Genomic DNA, 14,559 nt, shown 5'->3' on the forward strand with positions numbered 1-14,559 from the left:
ACTTAACATATGTTTCTTCTATTTACTTTAAATCCCAGATACATGAGAACCAAAGTTACAACCGGAGGAAAGAAAAACAGTGGGTTAACCAGTAGATTGTGCTTTACTGCATTGTAAAATAAAATAAAGTATGATTGTATAGAAAAACGTTCGTTTGACGCCATGCTACGAATTTAAATAAATTGTAGTAACGCTTCCACTATTATATTATATTTATATTATATTATTTTTACATTATATTAGTTTTGAAGATTTATGTCACAAGTCTTTATAACCTGTTGCAAATTGTGTTCCACGAATTACACTCACTCAAACATTTAAGTGATTAATTCCTGAAAAAAGAAAAAAATAATTTATTAATTTACAAAATAATTGACAAATTCATTCGTATATGAGAATTACTTGTCATTTGAATGGATATTTTATTCTTAAATATTATATATTTTTAATTAAAAAGTTTATTGTGTAGAGTGGAGGATTTTTGTATAGTTTAAACAACGATTCCGAACCGTGGTCATGTCAGCTGGTCTAGGGTTTTTGAATAGTTGAAACAACGTATTCGAACCGGGGTCACGGTCACGTCAGCTTATTAACTTCGCTTCAGGGGCTGAACGATATAAAACGCATTTCCCGTTTCCGTCCAGCCTTCCCAAAACCCTTGATTTCTCTCCAAAACAACGCGCCACCCACTCATGGAAGATGACGATGAGTTCGGAGATCTTTACACCGACGTGCTCCGGCCGTTTTCGGCGTCGTTTCAGTCACAGCACCTAGTTACCGATTCACCCGCAGTAGGAACCAGTTCGGCTCCGCTCCAGAGCCGCGGGATTGATCTGAATAATAACAGCGATGACGTGGATATTGTCTACGGCCCTCCTGATGCAAAGAATTTGAAATCGAACCTCAATTCCACTGTAAATTTGAAATTGAACGCCTCAATTCAGGATAACACCACAGCGGAGCTGGGGACCCGGCCTGAGATTAGAGAGATTGATTTGAATTTGGATTCAAATCAGGAAGTTAATCGGATTGAAGGTTTAGTGGGAAACGGAGGCGGTAAAGGCTTACAGTTTAAAGCTAGGGTTTTGGCGAAGGGCGAGGGTGTGAGTTTAACGGAAAAGTCTTCTGGGGGATTTAGTTTTATGGAGGGGGATAATGATATTAATATCGTTGTGGAAGAGATAGACAATAAAGATGATGACTTAGTTGAAAAAGACAATGGTCTTGCTGACTCAGAGGAAAAATTGTATAATTCTGCTGACGGAGAGGACAACACCATCAATTATGCAGGCAAAAATACGGTTACGGAAATTGGTATGGGGCAAATGATTCCGGGACTCGCTGATAGATTGGAGAATCAAGGGACTTCAAATCTCGAGGATGAGTGGGAAAGTGAGGAGAGTGAAGATGATTTGCAGATAGTGTTGAATGATAATCATCATGGACCCATTGGGATGGAGAGGATGGCTGGAATGCATGATGAGGATGATGAGGACGGGGATCCATTAGTGATAGTAGCAGATAATGGCGATGCTGGTCTCCATCATCACCACCAGCAGATGATGATGGAAGAACAAGAGTGGGCTGGTGAAGAAGGGGTACCTGGAACAGATGGGGAGAAGAAGGAATTGGGTGATGCCTCCAAAACAAGTGGAGCGGGAACTGCTACTCCGGCAGCCTTGCAGCCGAGGATTGGATACAGCAATCACATGTATCAGCATCAGTTCCATTCGCAGTTCAAGGTCAGCATCTTGTTTGATGAAACTTTAAATGAAAATGGATTGAGCTGCAAGCCTGTCCCTGCGTCCCTGGTATTGTGTTATATAGTGAATTAGTACCATTGACACAAAAGTTGATCAGCAAGGATGTAGGTGGAGTTCATGTGTATAGGTCGTGGAGTAAAAATTTGTACTATCACTAATCTTTGGCTTATTAATGAAGTTATTTATTTTGTTAACGAAATTTGTTACTTTGAGGTTGGTAATGTTTGTAACATAATGTTTGTTCAAATTATGTTGAACACTTTAAAGCTGATTTATCTTAAAAACTTAAAAATTTGAAGCAAATTTATGTGGCTCTAAAAGTCATGGAACTTGGGACAATGGGATTTCTGGAAGTTTCCTGTTACATTCTTATGAATAATATCTATTGAGGTTTTGAATCGTATAAACCCACAAATCTTGTGCATGCTCTTCTCTCTGCTGCGCCTTTCTTTAATTTTAACAGAATGGAAAAATTAATTCAAGAAAAATAACATGGTAAAATGAGGAATGCATGATTGTGACCCATCACCCATCTGATTACTCATTACCTCGTGTCACTCTATGACCACACTGTTATCATGCATTGATAAAAAAGGTTCTCTCAAATGTGATACAGTAGTTTGGCATGCTATACTTGGGAATTTCCAGTGCTTTAGCATTTTGTCACAATGGACACGCTAGTCTATAACTTCTTTAGTGCCTGCCTATAGGAGATGATCTAGAGCAAGATGTGCTGCCCCCCCGCACTCCCTCCCACCTAGAAAAAGCGTTATTGTTCTAAGTAAGACAAGAAATTGGCTTATTTACCCGTTTAACTTCTGACACTTAGCTTCAAAATACACAGTAATGTCTGCATCTGGGTTAGAGAATCACTCTTCACATTTCGATTGTAAGCTGCATAACCTGATGCATATTCCAGTTCAAATGGTAAAATTGTTGGCTTATTTTTGGTTTTTAATCTTCTATTGATAGGTCAGGATGAAGGGTATCGATGTAGTTCTATGATAATTTATAAACCCTCCAAATTTTACAATTAAATGACTAATTATGAGCTCCTTTCTTGTGTGTCGAAATATTATTCTCAAGCCATTATTGTGTGGTGTTTTGAGCATTTGTTGAATAAGAGAAGTTTGCTTTCTTCATTTCTAATTACCTTTTTAATTGGTTGTTTTTTTAATTAACTGCAGTATCTGCTTTCCATTCTGAATTGTCAATGATTTGGGAAGTATTTTTTGTGCATGTATCAGTATCTGATATTTGAAATTTGAAATTTTCTTCGATGCATCTAACCATGCATATTTTGACGAAAGGCTTTTCATCATGAATCCTTTTGCTACCTTGTTGGTTATTAACTTGAGCTTTTTGTACCTTTTTGTTTTTTTTTCTGTAACTGGGAACTGCTTAGTATGTGAGACCTGGTGCAGCTCCATTGCCTGGAGCTGCTCCTGTAGCTCCTGGAGGAATTCCAAGTCAAGTTCGTCCACCGGTAACTATGGGCCCGGTTGCTGGACGTGGAAGAGGTGAGTGGCGACCTACAGGAACAAAAGGTGCTGTTCCCATGCAAAAAGGGTTTCATCCTAATCATGGAACACCAGCTTGGGGAACTACTGTAGCAGGGCGTGGTTATGGAAGTGGATTGGATTTCACACTTCCATCACACAAGTAAGCTCTTTTTGGAGTTATTTCGAACATCATTTACCATTATTTTGTGTTCATTCACCAACTCAAGTGACTTAAAATACTAATTGCCATGATCAACACCATTTTTTAACTCACTTTGTATAAAGCTTGTGATAAATGTATTACCATGTTGCTCTTCAGTTTGAAACTCTTTTGTGAACTTTCTTTTGTATATTACTAGGTAGTTTCAGCAGTAGGCATTTGAATTTTCATAAAGCAATCTTGTGACTGTTTTATTATCAGCTATATAACTATCTTTAGAATCTTTGTTTAACAGTTAACCTCTCCCCTTTTCTTTAGCTTCGTCATGATTTATTTCTTGAATATTGTGCCAATAGACAGGTGAATGTGCTGTGAAATCAAACTATGTGATAAACAGTTTTAGAGCTGCAGGTTGGATGGTACATAAAATTTTTTTCCTTTTCTGTAAAAATGTGGACTTAGATAAACAACATTCCCCCATCATTGGGCTGTTCTGGTGTGGTTGTGTTGGAAACTATTACTTGAATGAACTATTGTTGATGGAGGTCACTATGAAAAGTTGTACATTTGCTCTTCAATGTAGAGTACATACCAGTTTGGTTGAAATGGTTTTGATTTTTTAGGCTTCAGAATCATTGGTTGTTAATGAATTGTTCATACAGAAACCATGCCTAGAGCCCTAGACTATGTTTAACTTCACCAAATACTACTGTTTGATTTTGGTTTAGACTACAATTTAAACGACAAAGTTATTTTATGGTTGACCTCTTTTTTGTTAGCTTTACTTCTTCATTTAATGTTAAAATTTTAACTTCACTAGAGAAATTCAGCACATATTTGTTTAAAAATGAGATAAAAATCAATATATCATATAAAGCAAACTTGATAAATTTAATCATTAAGTTCATAGTTCATACTTCATAATTACATAGTATTTGTTCTTTAGTAATGTAAACTAGTACAACTACATTTGAAATATGAAATATCCATATAAAATTTATTTATATGCATAGAAGGGGATAATGACTTAGTTTATCGAGAAACTTGTGTGGTTCAGTTTGCGGTATGAGTTTTACGTGGTGAAGAGGCATATGATTCGGTACCATTTTGATTCGCGTTTCAGGAATTTTTAAACAGTAAACTTAACAGATGTGGTTCCAGTTTCAAAGTAAATCGAACTTTTCAGACTTTTGCAGTTTCAATAATGGTTTTGGGTTGGTTTTTCTGTTTTCTCTAACACCACAGAACATTACATTTTAAGAGGGACCCATTTTTTTCGCTTGACAGAATTTAATTTATGTAAGTGCGTATGGTGGAATTCTGGTGATAGCTATGGCTTTAATCAGGTGCAAGATTGAAATTTTCTGAATTCTAAAGTGCTAAAGCCTGGATTAATTTCTGTGGATTAGGCCCTTCAAGTCTTATTTATTAAATAGTAATACGACATGATTTTAATCTTCCTCGAGATGAGATGTTGAGAGTTTTATAATTTTTTATCGTCTTTTCGCATTATCCTTTTCACACACATGCTATTCTGTCATTGTTTCTTTTGCAACTGAAATTCATGTCCAAAGCTCTTTGGTGACACTTGGTATAAACAGACGAGAAATGGAAACATTATTTATTAGTTCATTACCGAAGCTTTGTTTGCTCAATTGAATGAGTCGAACTTCATCCCAGTGCCTTAATACTCGTGAACTGAATTTATACTGATTCATTAGGCTGGATATTGATCAGCAGATTGTTCATGGAGAAGTTGTATGCATGACTTCAAATCTGAAAGATATAGTTTTAGAGGGTAATAAATAATATGTTGTCGTGATGGAAAATAAACATTGATATTTTACTGCCACTTTTTAACCTTAAAACTTCTTCATCTTCTGTATGTAATCCTGTATCAGTTAGACGGGGTTACCAAAATCCTCCACCCCCACCCAAAAAAATAAAAATCTTTTGGCACGTTATTGTGGATTTTGTTCATCGTCCTCGATTTTTCCCACCTTGGTGTGGTTTTTTTTCAGGTTATAAATAAATAGAACACTGAACTCTATATGGTTCTAACTTCTAATTTGTGTTGCATCGACTTCATAAAGCAAAAATGTTCCATATGAACTACTGAAATCAGAATGAGTCAATGACTTCTTTATATACATATATATGTACAAGAAAATGTTGAAATAATTGATAAGACGTTAATGATTCCCTTTGCAAACCTATATTATAATAATCAAAGCTCTAGTTGCTGTTAAATGTTTGACGGGGGACCCATTTTACTGGGCAGAGAGTTTTGTTAGTTGAAAAACCCAAATAGTAAAAACCCATCTTAATCTGGATGGGAGGTAATCTGTTACTCTACACTTAATATTGGTTTCTTTGTTTTTGTTTATATGTGTGTTTAGTATTTTTGCATCAAATGTCAGTGATACACTTTTTATGGATGCTTTATGGTTATGATGTTTATTGGCCATTGTGCAGGACCATATTTGAAGTTGATATTGATAGCTTTGAAGAAAAGCCTTGGAAATTTCCGAGCATTGATGTATCTGACTTTTTCAATTTTGGTTTGAAAGAGGAAAGTTGGAAAGATTATTGCAAACAACTGGTAGGTCAGAGTCTAATATGTGAATCTTTTATTTTTTTGAATATGTGAACAGTCACTTTCAATGTGTCTCTGTTAAGGAAGCAAGTTTGATTGAGTGTATTTGAAATCTATAGGAACAACTCCGACTGGAAACGACTATGCAAAGTAAAATTCGTGTCTACGAAAGTGGGAGGTCTGAACAGGTATTATTGTGGTTTATGCTGCTGAATGAAACTTGCTGAATTGCTGTGTTTTGCATATTTTGTTGTTTTTAATGTGCTACACATTAAGAGTTCATTTTTGGATGTATGGAGGGTTTTTTGGCCCCTCTTCTTTGTGAAACTGTTGAAGAAAATATCACTTAAGCTGTCTTTGTTTTTTTTTTTTTTTGGTGTCAATTTTTAGGATTATGATCCTGATCTTCCGCCGGAGCTTGCAGCAGCTGTTGGTATTCAAGATATTCAATCTGAAAACGCAAACCCTGGAAATACAGATACTGGTCCAACAGACTTAACAAGAGAATGTGCACGTGAACGGCCTCCTCTGGTATGTTTTTAGTTTTCTATTTGATATGTCCTGAATCCTATGATTTAAAGCATTTATGGGTTGTCATGTTATCATTGCTGGATTCTGAGCACTGTATTGTTCTCTTAATCATCACTTTGGAATTAAAATTTACCCGGCAAAAATGTTATTTCTTTGATGGCTTCAGTTAACTATCGTTCTTTCAGATTTCAGTGCCACACATTCCTCAATATTGGTCAAGAAACAAGTTACCTCTTTGCTTACTCAATTGAGTCGCGTAACCCCATTATCCACATTTTATTAAGATCAAGAAACCTTTATGTTTCAGATTTAGGTATCCCAGATTTCAACATTGGTCAATAGTGCGACCTTATCTAGGCAATTTGTTCATCTAACCCCACATATATCATGATGATAAAACCCTCACAATTCCCTTGTCCTATAAAGATTTAAAAACTTTGCCACTACCTTTTCTTCTGAATGACCACTCAAAGCCGGTCTCTGATACTTGGTAGATTTGGTCCTTGTCCCTAATCTTCACCGCTACCATCAAACCCTTCGTAGCAGTGGCATTTCACCTGAATTTCTTGTCCGAATCTCTAACTTAAATTGGAATGACAGAGCGCCAGACCAATGCTAGGCAGGGATTAGATGCCGCTAGGCGGATTCCACGGTATCAACATGATAAGACGAAGTTTTGTGTGTTAGGACAAGCCAACAAATCGTATTTTTTGTTGGACTTTGGTTTATGGCCTATAAAAAAATTACTTTTCTTTTTTTTTAATTGAACTTTTAATTTAAATTAAAAGCCCAAAAAAAAAATTCAGCCACCTAGGACCGCCTAAGTCTGCCTAGTCGCCTAGGCTGGCCGACGAGCACTTTTTTGGTGCGGTCGGCCGGCGGCTTGGCCGATTTTAGAATACCGATTGAAACAACTATGTGAAGTGTGAGTACACAGATTTCGAGTTTCACAGTAACCTGGACTAAAAATTATGACACACACTCAAGGAACATTTTGAAATTCTTGAACTAACCATCCCTTGAAACTCTCACTCGAAGAGCATTTCTATGCAGTTTTGTGATTAAAAACAAAGGTTATATTAGTTTTTTTTCCCGGTGTTTCTGGAGGTTTGTTCCGAAAAAATGTGCTTTTTGCAAAAGTATTGGGGAATGAACTAATGAAGTTTATATTTAGCTTTTTGAAGGAAAAATAAAATTATTGTAGCGATCAAATCGTGTAAGATTTTGTTTGGTAATAGATTTTTTTTATATGTGGGTGTGTAAAAGTATTAAAACTTATTGTGTTAGGTAATAATATATTAGGGTTTATTTAGGAAGGCGTGAAAATTTGAATTAGGAGTAGTCGTGATGTTTGGATATGTGAAAATGACTTTTAAGAAAATGAAAATGAGATAGTAGTGTTATTTTGGTTTTCAAGATAGAAAACTGTTTTTGAAAAAAGCAAAACTAAAAATAGCCAAAATTTACGGGGGCGGTATATAAATGGTTATAGTCCAATGAGATTTATTGTGCATGAACCTTCTGTTTGGATGTTAGATGATTTGTGAAAATTAACCAGTTTGTTTTTTTTTTTCACCAGCCTATTGGCAGACCAATACCTGTAGAAACTGGTTCTGGTGATCGTCTCCCATCCATTGATACTAGGCGTCTACGACTGCATGATTCAGATGCCATTATTGAGGTAGCAGCTATGCTCCAACACTTGAACATCCATCTGCGTATTTATCTTGTTAATATTCAATCTTACTTGGAATGTGAGTCATATATATGTTGTGTTTTCTCTGGCAAACAGATAGTCTGCCAAAGTTCAACAGATGCCGATGACATGGCTGAGCAGCAGAACAATGATCAGGCCACAAAAGATCTAAGAGAGGGTGGTGAAGTTGATGATCTTCCGCAGGAAACTGTAGGGCCTATCAATGGCTCTTTGCAAGCATATAATGCCCAGAAGAGGGAACCTGTGGCAAGAAGAGCACAATTTAAGAATAGTAACAGTAGTAATGAGATTGTAAGCAAGGATGTTTTGCAATTTCATTCAGAAGTACCTGCACATGACCATTCTGATGGGGATATTATGGTCCCTAGTGAGGGGAGGTATAAGAATATTCTAATTCAGTTCCATGTGAAGTCGATCCATTTTCTTCTCTCTTCAAATCTTATGTAGACTTGTATGCTTCTTATATAACCCCCCACTGCTGGATAAGATTGAAAAAACTCATGGTTTGTCTTATATTAGAAATAGATATCGCTGCACACATTGTTGCAATAATATCATCTAAAGCAGGACAGTTAAATTTGTATTGCGCAGCGAAATGACCGCAGCAAGGAGATTTGAACTGAACTTTGACTTGGTGTAACATAGGGTTGAGAAAGGTGTAATGGCATAGATAACAATGCCGGATTCTAAAATGCATGATTTTGAATATTTGGATAGATTTTCCAAAAATTTCATTTATCTAATAATTCCCCGCTTGAATATTGGAATAATATCTTGAAGCTTTTGATTTTCATGGCAGGTGGTAAACTTGTTTGTCAGACTGAATGCTTGATCATTATGAGCTACACGTATTTAATGCTCTAATTTTAATTTTCCAATTGTATATAAATAGCTTTCTGGATCAGTTATTTATCTTTATATAACATCAATTAGGCTTTCCTGGAATCATTTTTTTCCCTACCAATTCTCTTGATGCGTGCTCTGTGAAACAATCATGCTAAAAGTTTTCTACGTCTGATGGTCTTGTATATGATCTGATAACATTTTTAAGTTCATCCAATGTTCATAGGTCTGCAGAAGAAAAGGAGCGTGCCACCCCCAAGATGACTGCTAGTGATTTTGATGAAAGAGGAAAGGAGGTTTCCGATGATCATGCTGAAGAATCATTTGATAGTCGGGATGGTAAACAAAGTCCTTTCTTTTATTCCCATGCCGTTGGATCTAATGCAGAGCCGGGTGTGGAAGCAAGGGAAGATATGAACGATGAATCTGTAATTGATGATAAAAGCTTTGATGAGGAAGCAGATGCAATGGCTGTGGATGATGCGTTCAGGGATATGCCTGAAGATGGGAACTTGATGCATTCCACAAAGAAACTTATAACAGTCGATGGACAACTATCTCAAGAAAATAATGATGGGAAAGACTCAAAAGCGATGAGGAGTAGTGAAAGCAGCAAAGCAAGGTCAGGAAGTAGTAGAGATCACAGGAAACTCTGTGACAGTGTTGAGGATGAAGTTATTCAGGAAAAGCGCCGCCCTCGCCGTGAAGATATTAGGAGACCAGTAGGTGATTATAACAATCCACGTCGAAAAGTTCCCCATGAGAAAGATGAACCGGGAAGACACCATGCGTCAGTGAGAGGGAAAGAAGATTTTTATTCACGTAGAGCTGGAGATCCTGATTCATCACTTCGTTGGCATGTGAAAAGCGAGAGTTCAAACTGGAGAAAGGAGAGTGATATATCTGAAGTAAGCTGGCACCGGAGAGATGAGGATCTTCCTGGGAAAAGAATTAGAATTGAAGAGGCATCAAAGAGGGAACATGGTGGAGAAACTGGCTCCAGAAGTAGCGGTAAGGCTAGAGAGAGTGAGAGGAACGAAAAAGATGAGCATCGGCAGTCAAGAAATCATCTCGATAATGGTAGTTGGAGGGGAGCTTATCATGATCAAGACATAGGTTCTAGACCGAGAGATAGGGATGATAATCTAAGACGTCGTATTGATAAAGTGGATGATTCCCACAGCAAAAGAAGGAAAGAAGAAACTAATATAATTCGGGGACAGGAAGATATATCCTATAATCGTAGAGAAAGTAGCGACAGAAGGAAGCGAGAAAGAGAAGATATCTCTGATCAGCGAAAAAGAGATGACCGAGCCAGATTGAAGGATGGTGATCTGAATTATGCGAGGCAGAAAGAAGAGGAATCACTTCAAAGGGAGAGAAATGAGAGGCAGAGAGAGCGTGATGAATGGCACAGGCTAAGACAATCGCATGGAGAAATTTTATCAAAGAGGGAAAGAGAAGAAACAAGATCCATAATGAGGAGTGGGCATGGTGCCGAAGACAAAACATGGATCAGTCATTCTAGGGGAAAAGATGATTACAAGGGTTCGAGTAGAGATTACCAGCTAAAGGATGTGGGCAGGCACAGTCATCAACTTAAGAGAAGGGATCGAGCTGAAAATGAAAGTTTTTCGCAGCATAGGGGCCAGGAAAATGCTTATGCGCGTGGGAGTCATTTCAGTAATGATGAAAAGAGAGCAAGATCTGAAAGGCCAAGCACTCGTGATGAAAGAGCTTCCTTTGCATCTGATACGTCTACTGTGCATGAACATAGACAGAAGGAGAGTAGTAGAAAGAACAAAGAATCTGAGAGTGGAGATCACAGGTCCTTGTTCCCTTCTAAAAGGACTCAGGATGAGCACAGTGGACAGATAAGTAAAACGGTATGTATTTATTCTTTGGAACCAATGCCATAAACTTATGGAGAACAACTTCATTAGAAGCTAAATTCTTATGACATGAGTGAGTTCAGATGTTACATAAATTTACGAGTAATGTTGATCAATGAATGGCTGGAAAGCCAACCAAAATTATTTGACTTTTCTGTATTTTTCAAGCTTACTTCATGTAAAGATGCTCAGTAGTTCCTGTTTTCTTTTCTTTTAGTCTTTTCCTTGAAATTTGGTGTGCGCAGTCGAGGGGGCGATGATGGACTGAGTGGAAAACCATGTATGTATGAATTTCTGTGAACAAACATATCACTCTCTCTTATAAACCCTTTTGAGATGTTTCAGTAAGGTTATGCTCTTGAAATGCATTACCACAATGGAAAACGTTTAATTCACCAACAATCTCAAGCTTGTTGATGATGAGTATGTTAGAGTTTCTTCTTTCATTTTCTGATGAGTTGAAGTAGCTTTTGTTTCTGCGAGGTTTACAACTTGAAAGATGCCGAACTGTTTCAAATTTTCTCTTTTGCATCTACCTTCACTTTCTCAGTGGCACCAAAAGATATCTTCATTGGCTATAAAGGTTATTTTAACGTTTGATTTTTATTTCTAATTTAGTAATGTATCTAATGCTAATGGCATCAATTCCATAGCATGCCTCTCACTCTACCAAAATGTATCTAAAACTGGTATTGGCTGACTTGGCATGACAAAAAGTTAAATTATATATCTCTAGGTATGAGAAGCTTATTAAATTGAGGCATAATTTGATGTTATGATAACTATATTTTGAGTGGATAATGGATCATCCTCAAGTACTTCTTTCTGTCGCGTTTTTTTAATATTGTGTATCAACTCTCAAAATGCAAGCGCTTTTGTCTAAATGCAAATGCTTTGACAACTTTCATCCCTGTTTAAATGCATAAGATTTATTTCTTGAGAATGTCTGTATCATTAAAAAACTTCCATGTTTTGGTTCTCCTTGCTGTTTATACTTGTCTAGAGATAGTATTGTTTACTTATAAATGAAAAATAAAAGTATTTTTCTCTAGATTCTGAAATTCGGAGTGATGACAAGTGGTCAATTATGTGCAGTATTTATTGTACTTTTGTTTACAAAGCAGATGCTGAATGAATTAATCTTTAGCCCCTGCTGATGTCTGAATTTGGACTATAATATCTGGACACTTTTTTAATCATCTTTGTATTAGTACGGATTTCAATTGAATATATTACAATGCCTAAATGTTATTCAAACTTCGTAAGATGAGATTTCATTGGTTTGAATGCAAAAGCATTTGGAAAAAAGTCAAGTTGGCTGCTGGGTAATGGCACGGGTCTACGATGAACATGTGATCTGAGAAAGTAATTAGTAGGTAACTCAAAATTCAGGTTGGTGATTTATATATTGCTCTCGTTTTTACGTTGGTGACGTCTTTGTTAAGATATCGAGTGGGATAATTTTCAAAGATACTAACTTGGTTGCAATGATGAGATGCTTCTCATGACTATCTACTCGAGAGGCCGAACCTATGGGAACTGAATTTTTCAGTCTGTGATGGTATCTATTTTGTGATGCGTATTCACTAATAACTCGTTTCAGTGCTCTAGTTACGTTGTCCTGCGTTGCTTGACTGATCTTGGGCCCTCCAAATCATTTGTTTTTTGCCTATGAGTTGATAGACTATATTCAGGCGATTCAATTTGTTTCAATGTGTGAATAGAACAAACTTATTTGGTTAGAACTCTGTCTACGTCAAATTTGTGCTTACATTTTATAATATTAGATTTTCTTATTTTTTGTTGGGTACTAAATTTAGATGGAAATTAAAGTAGTTTACGTGCGTGCCTTCTCTGAATTAATTATAATCTGTCGTGTAATTCATAATTAAGGGATTTAAAAAAATGCATGCCTTCTACCATTCTATTTTTTATCCATTACTCATTTACCATTATTGCTTGCTACTTAAAACCGACTCGTGTAAATTCTTACTTAATTTGCCCTTGGTTCATTCCGCCGTTCCACCTTAACATTTTTTTTCTGTTTTGAAGTTCAAATTTTTTTTCTTGTATGTACTGCAACTTTATCCAAAAAAATTCATGGATCTGGGGTTGATGCAGTGGTACTAGTATTCAGTTGTGTGTTAACTCTCAGTAGTTTTGTGCTGCCTGTATGCGTTTTGAAAATTTTCCGTTGTTTTTATATCTTTATTTCTGCTATTCTTCATCTTTTTGTGTGGAGTGGCTGAGGCGTGTCGGTGATTGAGGTGAAGAAAAGTGGAATATTTGAGACACGTTGGATAAACTCATCAGATTTAAACTTTGAAACTTAATCATTGTTTTCTCCTTCGGTATCTGCTATCAGGTTAACTTGAGAGCCAGAGCCGAGCGAGAAACTGATAAGAATGAGATTCATCTACATCATCAGCCTTCCAGAAAGCAAGGGGAAGAGGCTTCGTCGGATGATGAGCAGCCTGACTCCAGGAAAGGGCGCTCTAAATTTGAACGTTGGACAAGTCACAAGGAGCGAGAATTCAATGTTGCCCTCATGTCATCTTCTTTGAATAGTAAAGATCTAGATACATCTGACAGTGGCAAAGCTTCCTTGGCTGGCAAACTTCCCGAAGAACCTTCCAAAAAGATGGACGATAAGCTACACCCTTTGGTTGATGATAAAGTGACTGAAGCAGAAGTGGATGATTCCATAAAAGCAAATGCTATGGAGGACAAACACTTGGACACTGTCGAAAAGTTGAAGAAGCGAAGGGAGCGTTTTAAGCTTCCTATGCCAAGTGAAAAAGATGTGATGACGTTAAAAAAACTTGAGAACGAGCCTTTACTACATTCATCCCAAACTGAAACCCCCCAAGATTCAGAGATAAAATCAGAGCGTCCAGCACGAAAACGGAGGTGGACTGGTAATTAAGGCCAAGAGGATGAACTCTCATTCGATGATTCAAATTTGTTTCTTGAAGTGCAACATCTGCTCAGTTGCCTTTTACTTTGTCGAATCATACAAAAATTACTACTGAATGAAATTGTATCTCTTTTATTTATCATGCTGTTGCAGCGATAAAAAGCCATTTCCTTTTCTTCTGTATTCGATGAGTACATGTATATACCTTGAAAAAGATAGCATTACACGAGCTACTGTCCGAGGCTCAGTTTCAGTTTCAGTTCTGACTTTTTCTTGTGCGTATATGTACGTAGTTTGTCACCATCTTTTTGATGAGGTATAAAAGACGTCATCTCATGTAACATCTCTCAAGTTCAAGAGCAGGAGGCTGTTGATTTGCCATTCAATTTTTGAATCATGGTATTCGCGCTCAGACACATCGAGAATTGTTTGATTAGCAGCAGCTGGTGCGGTGCTTGGCGCTGAAGTTGTTCTTCCAATTAGAAACAATACCTATGGGGCATTAGGCTTAGATGTCTCCAAGACAACTATTATAAGAGTAATCAACTGTATATGTACAAAGTTGATATATTTACTTAGATCTAGCAGAGAAAAAGATGCTATTTTCCTATTTACTTTGGCTATTCTGATTGCTTTAC

The 14,559-nt window shown here is 36.8% G+C and overlaps 1 protein-coding gene across 2 annotated transcripts; it reads left to right on the forward strand.

Annotated features, from left to right (window-relative positions):
- The first annotated feature begins 612 nt into the window (after positions 1-612).
- Positions 613-14,180, forward strand: LOC140983932 (FIP1[V]-like protein). 2 transcript variants are annotated; one of them, XM_073451087.1, is made up of 9 exons: positions 613-1,742; positions 3,169-3,425; positions 5,901-6,027; positions 6,141-6,209; positions 6,412-6,552; positions 8,132-8,233; positions 8,345-8,646; positions 9,339-10,998; positions 13,370-14,180. In XM_073451087.1, exons 1-9 carry the CDS (start codon positions 693-695, stop codon positions 13,928-13,930), a joined length of 4,269 nt encoding a protein of 1,422 aa, XP_073307188.1. In that variant the 5' UTR covers positions 613-692; the 3' UTR covers positions 13,931-14,180. The 2 variants fall into 2 exon arrangements, with proteins under 2 accessions (XP_073307188.1, XP_073307194.1); XM_073451093.1 differs by lacking the exon at positions 13,370-14,180 and adding an exon at positions 11,222-13,362.
- The last annotated feature ends 379 nt before the right edge of the window (positions 14,181-14,559 follow it).

The sequence above is a fragment of the Primulina huaijiensis genome, chromosome 1 (assembly GCF_012295235.1).
Source record: "Primulina huaijiensis isolate GDHJ02 chromosome 1, ASM1229523v2, whole genome shotgun sequence".
In the NCBI taxonomy this organism is placed as follows: Eukaryota; Viridiplantae; Streptophyta; class Magnoliopsida; order Lamiales; family Gesneriaceae; genus Primulina; species Primulina huaijiensis.

Coding starts and splice junctions, on each gene's coding strand:
- LOC140983932 (XM_073451087.1), top strand. CDS start 693: ATGGAAGATGACGATGAGTTCGGAGATCTTTACACCGACGTGCTCCGG. Junction 6,028..6,140: donor AAGATTATTGCAAACAACTG/GTAGGTCAGAGT, acceptor TGAAATCTATAG/GAACAACTCCGACTGGAAAC. Junction 8,647..9,338: donor ATGGTCCCTAGTGAGGGGAG/GTATAAGAATAT, acceptor CAATGTTCATAG/GTCTGCAGAAGAAAAGGAGC.